This window comes from Suncus etruscus, chromosome 2 (genome assembly GCF_024139225.1).
Source record: "Suncus etruscus isolate mSunEtr1 chromosome 2, mSunEtr1.pri.cur, whole genome shotgun sequence".
In the NCBI taxonomy this organism is placed as follows: domain Eukaryota; kingdom Metazoa; phylum Chordata; class Mammalia; order Eulipotyphla; family Soricidae; genus Suncus; species Suncus etruscus.
Window position 1 is genome coordinate 136,172,503 of NC_064849.1, and position 18,613 is coordinate 136,191,115.

The window sequence follows — 18,613 nt, forward strand, 5'->3', positions numbered from 1 at the left end:
TGAAGTGGGTACTTGAAAATAAGGTCAGCTATGAATCAGAGAGCTAAGAATTTTGAACACTTTCTCCTTACAGTTCTAAGAAATTTTTGAGAGCAAGTGGCATGCTGAATTTTTTAGTAAAACCAATCTAAAAAAGATGATCAGGGTGGGTTGACGGGGAGGATCCTGGCTGGGAGGAAAATGTTATGTTAGCTAAAAAGACTGATTAAAATAAAAAAGCTAGATTAGGGAGTCAGAGAGATAACTCAAAGGGGTAAAGTATACTGGAATAGAAAAGGTACCGACACAGGGCATAGATGCAGGGATCTAACTAAATAACCTGGCTTGAGGATACAAATGAAGGTCTGAGTGAGTACAGGGAGACGTGTGGACCATTTTGATAAGGGAAGGCAGTAAGTTTAACTTCAGGTTGTGTGTGTGTGTGTGTGTGTGTGATGGATTTATTCCAGCTTTGAGTGCATTTACTTTATATGTTCTGGGTCCACACATGGCAGTGCTCAGAAATTATTCTTGGATTTACGCTTTGAGGTTATTTCTGGCAATGCTTGGGGGACCATGAGGTACTGGGGATCAAACTTGGGCCTCCTGCATGCAAGGCATGCACATAGCCTATTGAGATATCTCTCTGGGGGCCCGGAGAGATAGCACAGCGGCATTTGCCTTGCAAGCAGCCGATCCAGGACCAAAGGTGGTTGGTTCGAATCCCGGTGTCCCATATGGTCCCCCGTGCCTGCCAGGAGCTATTTCTGAGCATACAGCCAGGAGTAACCCCTGAGCACCGCTGGGTGTGACCCCCCCCCAAAAAAAGAAAAAAGATATCTCTCTGGTCCTGGATGTGCTTTTTGTATTTGTTACCTTGACTTCAATTTTTCAGCCTTATTTTGTATACTTCCCTATTTTCTTTCTATGGATGCCAAAATTTATCTGTTTATTTGTATTTTACATTAACCCTTTGCCAGATAAAAATATGCCATTTATTTAGAACAAGTAAACTAACATTATTTTAATTATTTATGAATTATAGATACTAGTCATACTACTCATAGTAACAAATTTTTATTTATTACAGGTTATCAGATGAGGATGAGGAGGGAAAGACAAAAGAACAGTGTATCATCTCTGATCCTTCCTTTTCCATGGTAACGGTTCAACGGGAAGATAGTGGAATCACGTGGGAGACCAATTCAAATAAATTTTCGACGCCATGGGCCTCAGAAGAGAGTCAGACATCTGGTGTGTGTAGTCGGGAAGGATCAACTATGAATTCTCCTCCTGGGAACGTCTCTTTTATTGTGGATGAAGTTAAGAAGGGTCGGAAAAGAAAGCCCAAGTCAAAACATGGCTCACCATCATTGCGGCGGAAAGGCAACAAAAAAATTAATTCTTTGGAATCCCAAGATGTCTTAGCAGATGAGAAAGACACTCCCTTAATTTCAGAAAGCCAGGAACTAAACACTCAGAAAGAGAACTTTACTACTGGCATTTATGATAAAACAAGAAAAAAGAAGACCACCTCAAATACGCCTCCTATTACTGGAGCAATTTACAAAGAACACAAACCATTTGTGTTAAAGCCTGTCTACATAGGAACAGTACAATATAAAATTAAGATGTTTAATTCGGTTAAAGAGGAATTAATTCCTTTGCAATTTTATGGGACATTGCCAAAGGGTTATGTAATTAAAGAAATACATTATAGGAAGGGAAAAGAGGCATCCATTAGTTTAGAGCCAGATTTAGACAATCGTGATTTTAAAAGTGCTTTCAAACCAAGCAAATTAGGAGACCAAAGCATAGGAGATGATAAAATAAAAGAACCTGCTTCACCCTGGAGAGGTGCTCTCTCCTCTAAAGCGTCAAAGTCTCTGACTTTCTTCAATCATGAAGATCAAAAGAAAACTTATGTCGATTCTCCCCAAAAGGCTGCATTTGCAACGGAACATACAGTTTCCTCTTCAATGATGAATGGCACAGCTGAGCAAGAAACAGAGCTCCTCACTGCACAGTCGGTGCCACCACATCAGGAGAGTGGAGTCGAGCCCAGCGAAATGGAGCATACCTCACTCCTCCTTGATACAGCAGCACCAGTGCTCCTGGAAACAGGAAAAGAAGAACTTGTGTCTGATTCAACAGAATTGCTAACTGCTGAGCATGACTCCTCAGTTTCACCACCTTTAGTGGAAGAGGTCGACAGGGAAGTCCATGATTCTTCCAACCTTTCTGTTTCCCTGGAAGGGGAGGAGATTCCGGAAACAGCTTCACCAGGTCAGGCAGCATCTATCCAGGAAGATTTGAGCCCAAAGAAAGAAGAGCAAGATGAGACTTCGCTGAAAAGGGAAGAAACAGAATCGGAACAACTGACTATTCCTCAACTTGATGTCAAAGGAGAGAAGGAAGAAAAGGCACTAGAGCCTGCTGTTTCTAGTTCTGAACCTCCAGTATTAGAAGGGCCAGAGAAAGAAGAAATACAAACTTCTTTACCAACAGGAGCTATCCCCGAACCTACAGATTCTAATTTAGTGGAAGAAGAGATCATAGAACTTGACTATCCAGAAAGTCCATTTGTTTCTGAGCAGCCCTTCCCACAAGTTATGACTCCCGAAGTGGTGAAAAAAGAAGAGGAGCCCAGTCTACCCATATCAGCTACACTGATGCCTGAACATGGTATTTTATCTGAGGAAGAAAGAGAGGAAATTGAATCTATTTCTACAGATTCTGCTTTTGCATCAGAGTATTCAGGGCTACAGGATTTGAACCATGAACTAGAGAAGCCAGAAGTTGGGCCAGTGTCTTCTGCTAATGTAAAAACTGAATCTGAACGTGAAATTTTGTCAGATGAGAATGAGAATAAGGAATTTGAGCCTTATTCCTCAGCTTCTGTGTCTGAACACTCTCTGTCACCAATCACAACCGAAAAGCCTTCTGAATGCCAATCACCACAGTTCTTGGTAGGAACCTCAGAACACACAGTCCTGACTGAAGATAATGTTTCAGAAAGTGGGCACGATATGCCAGACTTCATATCTGCACCTGAACATGTAATTCCTTCACTCACATCACAAGAACCAGTCAAGCAGATGGTTGATGAGCAGTCCCCACTAAAATCAAAAGGTATTTCTGAGCACACCACTCTGTCAGAAGAAAAGGAAGACACTGGATTGTTTCCCCCAGAAGACGATGTGGCCTTGGCATCTAAACTCTCTCTCTCATCACCCACAACTGAGGAAACTTTGGAATGCTCACCTTCCCTGTTTTCCACAGCTACAGCAGAACACACAATTCCCTCTGAAGAGGCCTCAAAAAGTGACCATTACATGCCAGATTCAATACTGACTTCCCAACATACAATTCCATCAACTGTAACACCAGAACCGCCACAGAAAACAATTGATGATGTATTTTCATTAAAATCAAAGGGTGTTGCTGAGCACACCATTCCATCAGGAGAAGAAAAGGAAGGCTTGGAACCACTTTCCCCAGAGGTGGACTCTGTATCTGAACCAGTTCTTCCACCACACAGAGTTGAGATAAATTCTGAACGCAAGGCTCCACAACTTCCTGTTAGCCCATCTGAAAATGTGAGGTTATCAGAAGAGACAGTAGAAACGGAGCCATATACACTCTCTTCCACCTCTGCTTCTGAATTTTCAGTCCTACCACCAGAACCACAAGAGGAGGAAATTGATCACAGTTCTCCTGTAAGTCTAAAAGGCATCACCTCCCCAACAAATTTCTTAGAAGAACAAGACCTTGGACCCTTTTCTCCAGACTCTGCATTTGCATCAGAATTTTCATTCTCCCCCTATGCAACACAGGAAACAGAGAAAAGAGAGTTTGAGAATGATTCTCCAATATGCTTAACATCACCATCTGAACACACTATTTTGTCAGATGAAGACACTGAAGAAGCAGAGATTTTTTCTCCAGACTCATCATCACAAGTTTCAGTTCCACCATATAGACCCACAGAAACAGAGAAAGGTAAAATTGAGCCTGATTCTTTGTTGTCTGCCATGTCTACTTTAGGACATTCCTACTTCTCAGAAACAAAGGAACATATTATACCAACAGTTGCTACATCTATGCCTGATCATCTCAGTGTTTCACAGAAGGAAAAAGCTGAAACTTCCCCTATAATGTCTGCTGCATCTGAAGATGTTAGTCAGCTACATAAATCAGAGAAAGCAGAAATTGAGTCAAATGTGCAAGCACCCTCAACCTCTGTGTCTGAATATCTATTCTCAGCACAGAAGCAGGAAACTCAATCATCATTAGAACTCAAAACTGAAGAATTGATTCCACCATATTTAATTGGTGACTCAGAGAAGGAAGAAGTTAAGACTAGTTCATCAGTAGCTGCAACACCTGTTTCTTTACCTGTGCAATCATCTGTGATAAAGGAAGAAACCAAACATACATCTCAGCATTCAGTTTCACCCAATTCAATCCAGGAAACTAAGAAGGAACAAGAACACAAAGAACGTGTTTCAAAAGCTGCAAATGAACAGATGGGTTCATTCAAAGTTAAAAGTAAGGAAGCAATTGTGCCTGATTCTCAAGAAACCATTGCACATGAATCACAGGATCAAGAAATAGAGCCTCAGTATCCAAATGTTCCAGGGCCTGGGATGAAATATTCAGTTCTTTCTGACTTAGTAGATGAGCCAAAGGAGGACGTAAAACCCTATTTAGCTCCAACTGTGACATCTGAACTAGAACAGAGAATGTTATTAGAGAATGAGCCAAAAATAATACAGACATATTCTCCTCTAAAGAAAACATCTTCATCTGGGCCTGAGGCTTTATCAGCAGAGAAAACAGAAGTGAAAACTGATTCTGAAATAACAGGTACACCTGGAGTGCTACATTCAACTTCACTGGGAGTGGAAAAGGAAATCAAACATGAACCACCTGCACCCGAATTGTCAGCTTTGTCAGAAGAAATAAAGACAAAAGTTGAACCTAGTTCTTCAATAACCAGAACATCAGTCACTAAGCAGGACCTCAGCTCAAAATTAGCAAAAGAAGGCATCTCAGCAGATTCCTCTCTTCTCAGTCCCAGAGAACAACCAGTCCTAACAAAAGTAGAAAAGAACAAATTCGAAAGTGGTTTTTCCCCAGAGGTAACACCTATAGATGAACATTCAGTTCTGAAAGAAGAGAAGATGGCAATTAAAGGTAGTTCTCCTACTGAGACTACTACTTCCAAGGGTTTGGCATGTTTAGATGTAGAGAAGGAAATTAAATATGATTCACCTCCAAGCGTATCCTCTAAATCAGAACCTTCTATCATTTCAGAGGTAGAAACTGAAGAAGTAAAACCTGGATTGTCAATAACTAAAATATCGTCTACTCCGAATTCAGATATAGCTAAGGAAGCTAGGGTGGAAAAAGGACCAAGTGTTTCCTTTTCTAACATTTGCAACTCTGAACATTTGGTTGTATCCCAGAAAGAGAAGTATGTTTCTGCTTCAGAGGCATCAGGACCTGAACATGAACTTTCACTCCACCTAGAAAGTGAGACAAAGAAAAAAGAAACAGAAATTTCTTCCTCAGAAAATGTGTTACTTGCACCCAAACATACAGTTTCCAAAGTCAAAACTGAGGACACAGTAAGATCGTCTGAGTTGAAAAATCTAGTGTCAGAAGAGTTAGCTCCAACATTCCCGACCTTGAGAGATCATCAGAACAAACAGGAAGTGGAGACAAAAGTTATTACAGAAACACAGATGAAAGAAGCCCCCCTTTCCTCACTGGATAGAAATTGGGTATTAGAAGGGCCAGAAGGAGACGTGGCAACTCATGAAGAGAGGCAGCGACAATGGGGATCTATGCAGCTGGATACCACTGACAGTAGTAATGCTCAGATGACAGGACAGCTCAAGCCTCTTCAGTCTCATGAAGATGAGGCAGATAAAATCAGAGAGCAGGTTCTACCACATTCTGCTGAAGAATCTTATTTCTCACTACAAAAACCAGCATCTAATTTCAGTACTTCTAGTGGTAATGTGGAGTCCCCACCAAATGAAACATACTCTTCTGAAGAAATTCAACAGCTGGCTTCCAAACAAAAATCTTTGTTAACTACTGAAATAGCAGAGAGAAATGAAGTAGAGGGAAAACAGGGTCATTCTCTGGGGGGTAGTGAAAATTTATTATCAGAGAAAGAAATATCCAAATATTCCAGGTCTTACAAGGAAGAGAGTCAAAAAGAAATGAAACATGAAAATATCCAACAGAAATCAGTATCTGGCCCACCAATGGAAAAAGTAAAATCAGAAAGGATTCCCTCTCCTGCTAGAGAGGCCCATTTTACCATAGAAGGTGTAGAACCTACTTTGGACAATGAAAAAGAAGTATGTAGTCAGATATCCATACCCCAAAAGAAGCCATTAGAAGACTCAAAAGGAATTTTATCCAAGGTTATAGATGATAGTAATGAGAGAGAAAAACCAGCATCAGAAGTGAAAATACCCACTCCAGTAAAACCCCTCTCCTCAAGCCAAGACAATGAATCCCCCAAGTTACCTGAGGTGAAGCAAAAGCTGCCAGAGCAAACAAAGGAAACTGAACCAGGCATCTCTGAGGAAAAGGGAAAGAAAGGAATTTCATCTTTCACATCATGGATGTCCAACTTGTTTTTTGGCTCAAACATTCCAGATAACAAAGTTGCTGAGAAAGATGTAGACACTCAGCTGAGTCCATCTGTAGAAAGAGAGGGAGCTGTGGTAGATTCTAAAAGTCCAGCTCCAGATCATTTCAATGCAACAAAGAAACCAGCTGATACCCTAATACAAGAGGCAAAACTTAATGTTGCTGAGGAACCCAGAGATATTTCAGTTAAATCTACTAAAGCTCAAAATTTGAAAGAAAACTCCACATTTTTGGCAAATGTAGCAGTTCCACCACAGTCAAAATCCAACTTGGAGGTATCTGATAAAGATAAATGGCAGAAAGAAACCTTAGACTCTGCAGAAGAAAGAGACCTAAACTTGGCAGTTTATACTGCTGGTAGCAAGAAACAACATCAAACTCAATCATATCCCCTGACTATTGAAAAATCCTTTAAGGAAGAAGCCAAAAATGAGGTTTCTCTTCATATCACTGATAGTAAAGAAGCCCAGGAACCAGAAATTTCTACATCATCTCAAGGCAATATTTCTATTCTTAAAGAAGAGCCAAGAATTGATCAAAAAGAAAAATCACTCTTTTCCTTTGATGTAGTAGATAAGGTGCAAGAGCCAAAATCAGCTTCATCTAACTTCACAAGTAAAAATATCATGAAGGAATCTGTGAAGTCAGAGTCAATAATGTTTCCAGTAGAAGAATCTAAAGGCAGCTTAACTGTCCTTGGTGAAGACAGACTAAAGAAAGAAATACCAACACTGACTTCTTCGAATGTTTCTGGCGAAGAATTAAAATTCAGGACTGTTAGCCTAACAGAGGAGAAAGATTACTTGGAAACCAGACCATTTTCTTCAGAAAAGAAGATGTTGGCAGAAAAACAAGAAACTGTGTGCCCATTTGACCTTAGACATAATAATGAAATAGATAAGTCACAAATTATACATGAAACTGGCCAAATTAAATTGGAAGAATCAAAAGTTGCTACTGTGCTGCCACAAGTCAGTCAAATTGAGGACCACAAGGAGAATTACAAAAGTTTTGAGGATAAAAGAGAAGAAAAACAAAAGCCATCCATTACATTTTCAGAAGAAAAAGGGCAACAGGAAACTCAGTCTTATTCTGTGACTGGAGCCAAATTTAAGTCTGAAGAATCAGCCATATCTTTAGATCATTCTTTGGGTGAAACACAATTATCTTCATTAGTTAAGTCTGCATCTGTTACTGAAAAACCAGAAACCAGAGTCTTAGAAACATACCCCCAAATTAGGGAAATAAAGGCAGTAGAAACTCAACCACATCTATTAAAAGAAACTGAAGCTTTGGTGGAGAAAACCAAGACCTCCCGTCCAGTGAATCTATCTTATCATGAAGAAATAGGTGAAAGATCTTTACCTAATGAAGGCAATCTGGTATTGGTAAAGCCAAGTAAAGATGTGGTAAGTCATAGTGTAGAAAAGGGAGAGGTCACCGTGTCAGACTTTACAAAAGGTGATTTGGGAGACATCACAAAAAAAAGCATAAAACAAGTGTTTGTAGCTAAAGAATCTGAAAGAATTTTCGACTCTGATTTTAATGAAACAAAGAGTATCAAAGCACCCTCTCATTTGGATTATGAAGACCAAAAGAGTGCCGTCAGTATCGTATCTGAAGGCTTTGAGATATTGAACATTCATGATCCTGCATTTATTTCTTCAGTTGATCAGGAAGGAAGCAAACAAATGCAAGATAAGTTAGATTATCCGGAAGAGAAATCCTCATTAAAGACAATTTCACTTCATGATGTTGATGAGACTGTTGCTTGCCACAAAACATCAGAGAGCAGATTAGAAGATTCTGCTAGAAAAGTTACATTGTTGAAAGAAAATAAACCCAAGGAATCTCCTAACAGACAAGTGGAGATGACGACAGTTTCAGAAACTGGTGACTTGGCCATTAGACAGTCAACTCCCAGTGAAGAGGATTATTTTGAAAAATATACATTGATTGATTATAATGTCATCCCAGTAAAAGAAGAGCAGAAAGATCCATGGAAATTAAATGTTGAAGCAAAACTTTCAAAGGAGGTTTTAAAAGAAGGCATCACTTCTCCAGAAAATTTAGAAGATAGTAGTCCAGAGCATGAATACGACTTTGTCAAACTAGATGCAAGTTTTCATGGAGTGGAAAAAGACTATGGCAAAATATCTTCTTCAGAGACCCCAAAATCTTTGGATATCCAAAAATCAGATAACAGTGATATTTCAAAGGGCATAAATAGAGATGTGGATTCCAAGTCGCCTGGAATGCCTTTGTTTACTGAAGAGGAAGGAATTTTGTCTCCAACTCAGGTATTTTCTACCACTCCTAAACCTGTAAATCCTGAATTCTTGGATGAGCCACCTGCCCTTGCATTTATATACAAGGACCGGTATGAAGAAGCAGTTGGAGAGAAAAAGAAAGAAGAAGAGGCAGCTTCTGATGGTGACCGTGTAAATTTGGAGCCATCATTTCCTACCAAAAATTATGACACTGATGATGGAACAGGAATATATTTTGAGAAGTACATACTCAAAGATGACATGCTGCATGACACATCAGTAATTCAAAAGGACCTAAGCCAACGTCTTGAAGAAAAAACAGTTGGTAAGGATGATTCATACCAACTTATACCTGAAGAAGGGAAGATTTGGGGGGAAAAGAATTTGGAAGAGGACCAAAAAGCAGTTTACAAGGAAATGGAACCAGTAGGCCATGTGGAAATCCTGGACAAAGAAACAGCACAGAGGAAGACTCCCATCACTGAGGAGGTCATGGTGGTTAGCCAGAAGATAAGCTATGCAGTTCCATTTGAAGATACACATCATGTCCTGGAGAGAGTAGATGAAAGTAGTCAGGGTAATGAAGCAGGAAATGCTAGTGCAGAGGTTAATCTGAATGTTCCAGAAGAAGTGTCCTTTGTAGAGGAAGACTTCGCAGTGGGTGCGACTTGTACTCAAGAAACATTGCAAGAAGAACCAAAAACAATGATTCCAGCTGAGCCAAATGAAGATAGGCGACGCAATAGCCCTGTTCAAGATGAGTATGAATTTGCTGAATCCCTGAGTTATGAAGTGGTGACACAAGACATTTTGTCAGAAGAACAGCGTTCAGAACCCATACCTGAAGATGTATCTAAAAGACAGGAATCTTTTGAATTTATCAATGAAAATGAATTTGTGGATCAGATGGAACAAAGTATGTCTACTGAACCAGAGGAGTTGGGCAGAGAGAAGACAGAACAAGATCAGTTCTCATCAGAGTTAGTAATGGAGAAGGATCAAAAAGAATCGAAAAAATCCCAGGTTGACACATATTGCTATACCTGCAAAGGTATGATTTCTGCTGCTGACAAGCTTCTCGGCACTCATAAAGACCACAAGGTTTCAACGCTTGACACAGCTATAAGTGCTGTAAAGGTAAATATATTTTAAAGCATAAAACTTTATTACACGTCATCTTTTTTCACATTCTTAATTAAAAATGATTAATAGTAGATACATTCATCATTAACAATAATAGCAGTTCCTAAAAGCATATAAAATCTGAAAGTACAAAAATATTATTACTCTAGTCCAGTGGTCGGCAACCTGCGGCTCGCCAGCCACATGTGGCTCTTTACACTTTTAATTTGGCTCTTCTGTGTGCTGGGCGGCTGCTCCAGGAGTCAGGACACTGCTCCTAGCCTCTGTCAGTGCACACCCTGTATGGCTCTCAAAATAAATTTCAATTGTGGTTTTGGTGAGATTTGGCTCCATTGAAAAAAAAGGTTGCCGACCACTGTGTAGGCATAGTTAAAATCATTTGACAAATATCTATTAGATGTTAAACATCTGTTAGACATACCCTATGTGGTTGGTCTTCTGGGTGTGCCAAGATAATTACCCCAATGTAACTGCTTTAGAAGAGTTGTTAATCCATGGTAATAGTCCTTAGTATTGTCAAGAAACACCAAATAACAATTTTTTTACACCCTACTTCTCAAAATTTGATTTTTGTTATTTTTGGACCACATTCAGCTATACTCAGAGATTACTCCTGGCTCTAAATTCAGGGATTATTTCTGGTAGCCTGGGGATTGAACCTAAATTGGCCACATGCAAGCAAGCACCCTACTGCTGTAGTATCTTTCCAGCCCAAAGAAGCGCCATTTAACTTTAAATTAAAAACAAACTTTTGAAAATTAAATGTATTTTACATTATGTTATCTATAATATTATCCTTTAAAAACACACACCATATGAGGCAAGGGAGATAGCTCATGCTATGCATGAGAGGCATACCAGGTCAGTCCATTTGGAGAGATCCCTTAGCAGTGTTCCTGGAGGACCATCTGAGTACCACTGGATATAACTTTCTAACCTGAAAAAAAAAAGATTAAAAAATATATATGTTTATGTACATGGAAAATTTTTACTGGAATTCTATAAAATACTCATTTTGTAAGACATTTTAAATTTATACTTTCTCCATATTTTTTTAACTTATAAACTGTTAAAATAAAAACTTTTCTCTGAATGTCTATTGGTTCCCAATGCTAAATAGTTAATCACTATATCCTTATGTATGTGACTACAAATACTCTACTTCCCTAGGAATATTTATGAAAATTAAACATTTAGTTTTTGAGATTCTTCTCTCATTTCAATAGCCATCCAAGTGGAATACCAACTTTTTGCCTTCAGTTCATCCACCATATAGGCTTGAATGATTTACTATGTAAATAATAGTAAGAATTAAACATTTACTACCAGACATATGGGTTATTTATTTACTAGATAACTTTAAAATATTGAAATATCATGATTTATTGTAGCAGTACTATTAATAGTTTAGGTATACTATATTGCACTACACTCACAAAATGTCAATATCCATCCACCACTATCCCTAGATCCCAGTTGCTTCTGTCTTGATCCTATCCCCACTGCTTTACTTATCAGTTTTAGTTCTGTAGGCTGAATCTCAGGGTTATTTATAAGGCAAACTTTAAATTCTCACAGAGGATTGCTATCAGTTAGCAGATAATGAAATAGACTTAGATTGTTAACTGATTTTCTCAAGGTCACAGAAGATAGAATAAAGCTTGCTACTCAGGTTTGTCTGAGGCCAGAGCTCTGACCTGTGATTGTATATCTATTGTGTTTGGCAGATTGCCTTGCTAATGGTAGCCATTTTCACAATAATTATTCAATTAAGTCAGTGTTAAATAATTGTTAGACTCATTTAGATTCAATAAGATATTAATAGAATCTTGGCAGTGTTTTGTCTACCAAATTCATCCTTCTTAACTTGTTTGATAATGATTTTCTTTTTATAGGTCTAATTTGGGGTTAGGGGATGAGGCAATTTCTTATGAGAAATTTGGACTTTAGAATAAATTAGCACCCATGAAATTTGCCTTATTATGGCAATATATTTAGCTTATTAACATTGGGAACTATCGGCAGAAATAAGACCCAGATTTTTTTAGCCTTTTAAATTATGCTTTAATCTCTATACAGTTTTAGAAATTAGAGTAATCTGATCTCAGTATTACCAATTTAAAACAAGGGAGACAGGATATTTTCTTCTAAAATTAAATTATTTTTTTGGCTTGAGCGGTGGCACTGGGCGTAAGGTATCTATCTGACTTGTGCGTGCTAGCCTAGGATGGACGCAGTTAGATCCTCTGGTGTCCCATATGTCCCGATTCCCAAGCCAGGAGCCATTGCTGAGCTCATAGCCAGAAGTAACCCCTGAGCGACACTGGATGTGGCCCCAAAACCAAAATAAAATCATTTTTTTATGTTTCCCTCATCTCTAAATAATAAAGAAATAGTAGAACAGTAGTTGACTAAAGTCAAAGAATTTTGCTTCATTTTATTAATTATTTGAGAACACTGAGTTGACTAGCAGCTTAAAAAAACTAAAAATCATTAAAATATTACCTAAAATATTGTTAGAGCCTTCTAAGTAGGCAGTCACAGTTATGGTTTTTCTAAACCAGCCCTTATAAATCATCTCTTATATAGTAGCTTGTCTTTTGCTTATCATTTTTTCTTTTTTTTTTGGGGGGGAGAGAGAGAGAAGTAGAGAAAGAGAGATAAATTCACCACCAGAGGTGGCTAGGGGAGGCCTGCACACCCAGATTCAAGAAAAAGAGAGAGAGAGAGAGAGAGAGAGAGAGAGAGAGAGAGAGAGAGAGAGAGAGAGAGAGAGAGAAAGAGAGAGAGCAGGCAGCATCTCACTGATGCTTTATCTCCAGCCCCCTGTGGACTGGCCAGCACTGCTCTGGTCACTATTTTGTCCCTTATCTTTTATTTTTCTTCCCTTTTTTGTTTTCCTTTTTCTCAGTGTTCACTGACCTCCCACTTCAAGTCAGATGCTTTCTTTCTGCTTTTTTGTTTTTTTTTTTTTTGGGGGGGGGAACCACACCTGGCCATGGCCAGGAGTCTCTTCTGGCTCTTCTGACAAATCTTCTGACAGTATTACACTTGTCAGGCTCAGAGGACTATATGGGACCTTTGGGATAGAAGCCCAGTCAGCCACATGCAAAGCAGGTGCTTTACCCACTGTATATCCTTCCAGCCCCCTCAGATGTGTTCTAATCTTTGGGAATAAAAGCAAAATAAGGCAAGATGAACGTATAGATTCTTCCAAATTTGGCATCATGAGTGAGAGCCAACTTTCCTAAGAAGCCATCCTTTGGAAGTGAAGGAAATGATCAGAGGACTGGTGAGGTATCTAGAAAAGGTTATTCTAGAATGGATGAAATAAAAAAACACGGAGTTTTTTCAGTCATCACTGATAGACGGGACATTCAAGAGATAAGGAATAACATATGAAAAGTACATAGGTGAGAAAGAGTCTAACAAAACTGCCTTATGGAGAAGAGACAGAGACCTAGGAAAGAAGTAGAGGATAGATCTTGAAGGAACTTCCATCAATGCACTTTCCCCATCATTCTGTGAGTAGAGAATCAGGAAGGTAAAATATTATTCTGCTTTGTTCTTTATTAAGTTTGCCAAGATGAGTTACATCTTTAGGTTTCTAACTATGTTTAAAGTAGGTGTCTTCTTCCCTATCACACATATATTTATTTGACTTTCACTTTTGAGCATTTTAATTCTTTGAGGGTCATTAGAATCTCAGTAGACATGTCTCTTCATTTGACCGGGTAAATTAAATTTGATTTATCTTTTCAGTGTGATATACTCCAGGCATACTTAAGGTTATTCTACAAATGTGAGAAAACTACTCAAGTATCTTGAATCAGTTTAGCAAAAACTGCTATCTTAGAAGAAAATAAATATATGAAAAATGAGACTTTACAAAGGAGAAATAGTTCTAACTCTAACTTAAGGCTCACTAAAACAAGCATGTTTTGTACTCACTAACTTACTCAGAAATCTTTCCTCTTGTATGAGAAAGTGAAGTTTCTATGGTTTCATTCACTTACCTCTGAATTGTTTGTCCTATGGAATTACTTAATTTAGAGAAAGCAGCAAAGATAATTTAAAGATAGATATTTGTTAATGGACATTATATAGAAAATTTCTACCAGACACAACTACATTTATACAAAAATTGAAGCTCACTGCTTTAAGTGCTTTGCCCAATGGTTACATACTAAGATTATCTTCTTTTCTTTAGGTTCAGTTAGCAGAATTTTTAGAAAATTTACAAGAAAAGTCCTTGAGGATTGAATCCTTTGTTACTGAGATTGAATCTCTTTTTAATACAGTTGAGGTAAGTTTACATATCCCCTTTACTTGGTTTGTGGTAGCACAGGTAAGTGATTCAAAGCTAAAATGATTGGGGTTTTTTTGTGTGTATGTCTTTTGCCATTGTTTGTTTTATTTCATTACAAATGAAGATCCTGGGACTGGAGATATAGTTTCAGTGGTAAAGCACATGGCTGAATAATGCACAAACATTATTTTCCCAAAAGGCTGGGCTAATTGGCATTCCCTCTAGCAGTGAATGAAGGTCCCTTTCCCCCATATTTCACTCCAGCAGTGTTTTTTTTTTTATACTTTGGGGGCATGTGCCAGTGTTACTAGTGTGAGATATTTATTGAATTTTATGATGAATGAAGTTAGTCAGAAGAAACAGATGAAGCAGATGCACAATGATCTCCTTCAAATGTAAGATATAAGAGCATGGCAAGGAATTAACAAATGCCCAAAGGCAACAGAAAGTGAAAATTGGTTTTTAGTAGGAACCTTGCCTTACCTGGGTAAGGTACCCCAGGAGAGAGGGTGGTAGGATAAAATGAAGAGGAGAGACACTGAAGTAATGGTAGAGAAAAGTGAACACTTAGGGGCGGATGCAGTTTTAGAATGTTTTATGTATAAAACCTTACCTTCCCATTAACAATATTGTAAGTCACAGTGCTTTAAACAATGAACAAATTTGCATACTTTTGATGATGCAGCAAATGCCTTCCTTTTTTCAAGTTAATTCTCGCAATGATCTGATTGTTGTTATTATTTTTCCTATTTAATAGATAAAAAATTGAGGCTTAATTATGATAATTAGATCTGAGTTTAAATTGAGAGTTAAATATATCTAGGGACATAGTAAGTTGGGAGATAAGACTTGAATTTAAATCTGAGTTTTTAGCTCTGCAGAGGTACATGAAACCATTGCACATGGCATCCCTCTCTTGAAGAGTTCATGTCTTCCAGGTGATTACCCCTATGCCCTCCAAAGTGAGGGGGTGGGTAAGTTTATCCCATGTATATATAGATGGCCCAGATAGCCTCAGTTATCAGGCATGAGAGGCAGAAGACCCACAGTTTCTGGAGAAAGCTGATATACAGTTTCACTATCACTCAGGAAGATTCTATATCCTGGTTTACTTGTAAGAGGGCTGCTTAACTTTGTTGAAAATCAGTTTATACCTACTAATTGTTTTTAGTGCACTCCCAAAGGATCCCTTTTAGACAGTCAATGATATGATCAAACCTTACCACTTACTACTGTGTTAGGGAAGATAGCTGGGCATCTGTATTTGTTCAAATTGGCGATTCAGTTTCCCTAGCATGGAGAAAGTGCCTATCTCTGGAAAGCATGCATGAGTGTAGTATCTTGTCCCATATCATGCCTGCTCACTGCCTTCCTCCACTCCTCCCCACAGTCACACTAGGATTATCCGTAGTGTTGAAAATGTTATCAAGCCCTCTCTTTTCCCTGAAGCTCATAGATCTGCATTCCCTATAAGGCCATGTTCAAGCTTTATCATGTGGGAATGCTGGTGGGAAAACTTTTATCCAAACTCTTCTGTATGTGTCTGTGTTTCATTAACTAAATCCTTCTTCATGATATTCCTCAAAGTAAATTCTGTTGTAAAATTAACTATGACAAAGAGGGAGTGGTTGGAGGGGGAAATTTATCGTGTGTGCCTGTAATGTATAGTTTTCTGTTCAGGAGACCAGACACCAATTTTGATGCTTCTCTTCTGTTTATGACTGAAACCCAACTACAATCATGCTTGTAATCATGGTGTTTAAATAAAGATTTTATAAAAAAATAAAATGAATAGGCATCACTTTTTTGTTACATTTAGAAATATTTTTTTTGTCTTTTTTCAGGAAAACTGTAGTAAAAATGAGAAAAGGCTAGAAGAACAGAATGAAGAAATGATGAAGAGGGTTTTGGCACAGTATGATGAGAAAGCCCAGTGCTTTGAGGAAGTGAAGAAAAAGAAGATGGAATTCTTGCATGACCAAATGGTCCATTTTCTGCAGAGCATGGACACTGCCAAAGATACTCTGGAGAGCATCGTCAGAGAAGCAGAGGAGCTCGATGAGACAGTTTTCCTTACGGTAAGCACCTATTATGAGACCCCAAACACCTCAAACTCACATAGACCTAAGTCTACTTTAAAAAATTAATCTTTGATGTTCCTTAAGACAGTTGTAACAGTTGGGTTTATACAAGTCTGACATTTAAAACTTAATTAAATTGACATAGAATAATCTCTGTCATTGTGGGATATAAAGAAACAGTAGGGAAATAGCAGGTTCCCAAAGGCCACAGACCTTGAGAACTCGTCAGCAATAGGAAGATTACCATGGGGGTGGTTGTTGAAGACTATGAGACCAAATACAATGAGGGGGCCATTAAGACTGTGGTTGAGTGAAGCAGATTCCAGTGGATGATGTCTTTTTGTAGGAAACCCTGCAATTAACAGTATTGTTAATTAGGGTGACAAAAATAAAATTTTAAAAATTATTAGGTTGCCTCTGATATTTATGGAAAAGGCCCAGAAAATTCTTTTTTTTTAATTTTTTTTATTTAAACACCTTGATTACATACATGATTGTGTTTGGGTTTCAGTCATGTAAAGAACACCCCCCATCACCAGTGCAACATTCCCAAATTCTTAAGCCATAAATACCAAATTCAAACTAGAGGGTGTGTAGAAGTCAGGGTACAATATCAGCTGTCAATTTTATTATATTGGGAGATATCACCTTCTAAAGAGGGAGAAAAAGAAGCCTAAAACATAATACTTTTTTTTTTTTTGGCTTTGCTTTCCCTTTGGGTGCTGACCTGATTTTTCAAGGCTGGCATCCTCATGCTGGCCCCACCCTATTCTCACAACTTTCTAATCTGAAGTGACCATTTCTTCCTTCTTTTGGATGGAACATGTTGATGTTTTTACAAGATATTTTTCTGGGAACAAGACTCCTTAATTCACCATTTGGACAAAGAATTCCTTGGGTGCACTGTAAATTATATCACAGAGTCAGTGCTTTGCTCTACCCATTCCTAGAAATTTTAGTATCTGTTTTTCTGCACAGGATTACCAGGGTGGAGGGAAGAGGTTTCACCTGATGGCAGACCCAAATCTATCAGTTAAAGAAAAGGTATAAGTTATAGTTTTGAGGAGGTGGCCCCTCTCATTCAGAAGTGATCAGTTTTCTTGGCCTTCTAATAAAGTTTGGAGATAGATTAGGAGAAATAGAGCAAGATTTGGCTGTGGATTTGCTTTTGGGGACAACTTCATTAGGGAGAAATGTGGTAAAGAGGGCTTAGACATCCTCAAAGGAAACTAAAAATACATTACTTTACTTTTAATTAAGTTTTCATATTTCTAAATTACATTTCCCTTAGGAACGAACTCTAGACTTAATCAAGCGCTTTGTGTTCCCTAAGAACTGTATCTTTGATAAGAATATTTTTGTCACTATAGAAGAGCAAATTGTTAAGGGGAAAGCATTTTCTCCTGTATGTAAAATAATGTATATTCATTTGAGATAATTTGGAAGATACAGAGGAATACAAAGACTGTGTCATCAGCAGAGCTAACTATGATTATGTTTTTTTTTTTGTATATGCTACACTGAGTAACTTTAAATTATTTTCCTTGCCTCAGAGAATTCTATCTATGTTCTCTTCAGAGTATTCTATCTCTAAGGCAGAGCATAAACCATTCATTATAGACCTTGTTGATTACATAATAAAACAGATAATAAAATACAGACCCCAAACCTCATCTTTGGGGAAATCACTTTGACCTTTTGTCTGAATCCACCCAAGAGAAGTGGTCTCAGATGAAGCTGAGGGGGAATTATTTTAAGAATAGACTTCATCGTAATGATTTAAGTTGACATTTTTCTTCCTTCTTTTAAAACTAGCTTCTCTCTTTCTCTCTCTCCCTCCCTCTTCTTCCCCCTTCCCCCTTAGTCTTTTGAGGAAATCAATGAAAGGTATATATCAACATGGCAAAATGTAGTGGTGAATAAAAATAGCATGAAGCTTAATTGTAATTTTTGCTGTTTCTAGAAAATGGGCTGCTACATTTTAATGAGCTACTTGGATTCTCACTTCTAGGCACATTGCTTGTAGAAGCTAAATGACAATTTTGAAAAAAAAATTGCATGTGCTTTAGTTAAATAACAATTTTTAAGAATATAGATTTTAAAGTGCTTTCTTGTACTAGTTTGTGTTTGAAGCCTAACCTTTCCTGTCATTGTCT

The 18,613-nt window shown here is 38.0% G+C and overlaps 1 protein-coding gene across 2 annotated transcripts in view; it reads left to right on the forward strand.

The window, feature by feature from the left end:
* CMYA5 (cardiomyopathy associated 5) overlaps positions 1 to 18,613 on the forward strand; it is a 707,985-nt gene that overhangs the window by 51,987 nt on the left and 637,385 nt on the right. For both annotated transcript variants that reach the window (XM_049766034.1, XM_049766033.1), the window contains exons 2-5: positions 1,070 to 10,061; positions 14,278 to 14,373; positions 16,221 to 16,454; positions 18,322 to 18,344. In XM_049766034.1, coding sequence (XP_049621991.1) covers positions 1,070 to 10,061; positions 14,278 to 14,373; positions 16,221 to 16,454; positions 18,322 to 18,344 — 9,345 coding nt within the window. The remainder of the gene's footprint in view (positions 1 to 1,069; positions 10,062 to 14,277; positions 14,374 to 16,220; positions 16,455 to 18,321; positions 18,345 to 18,613) is intronic.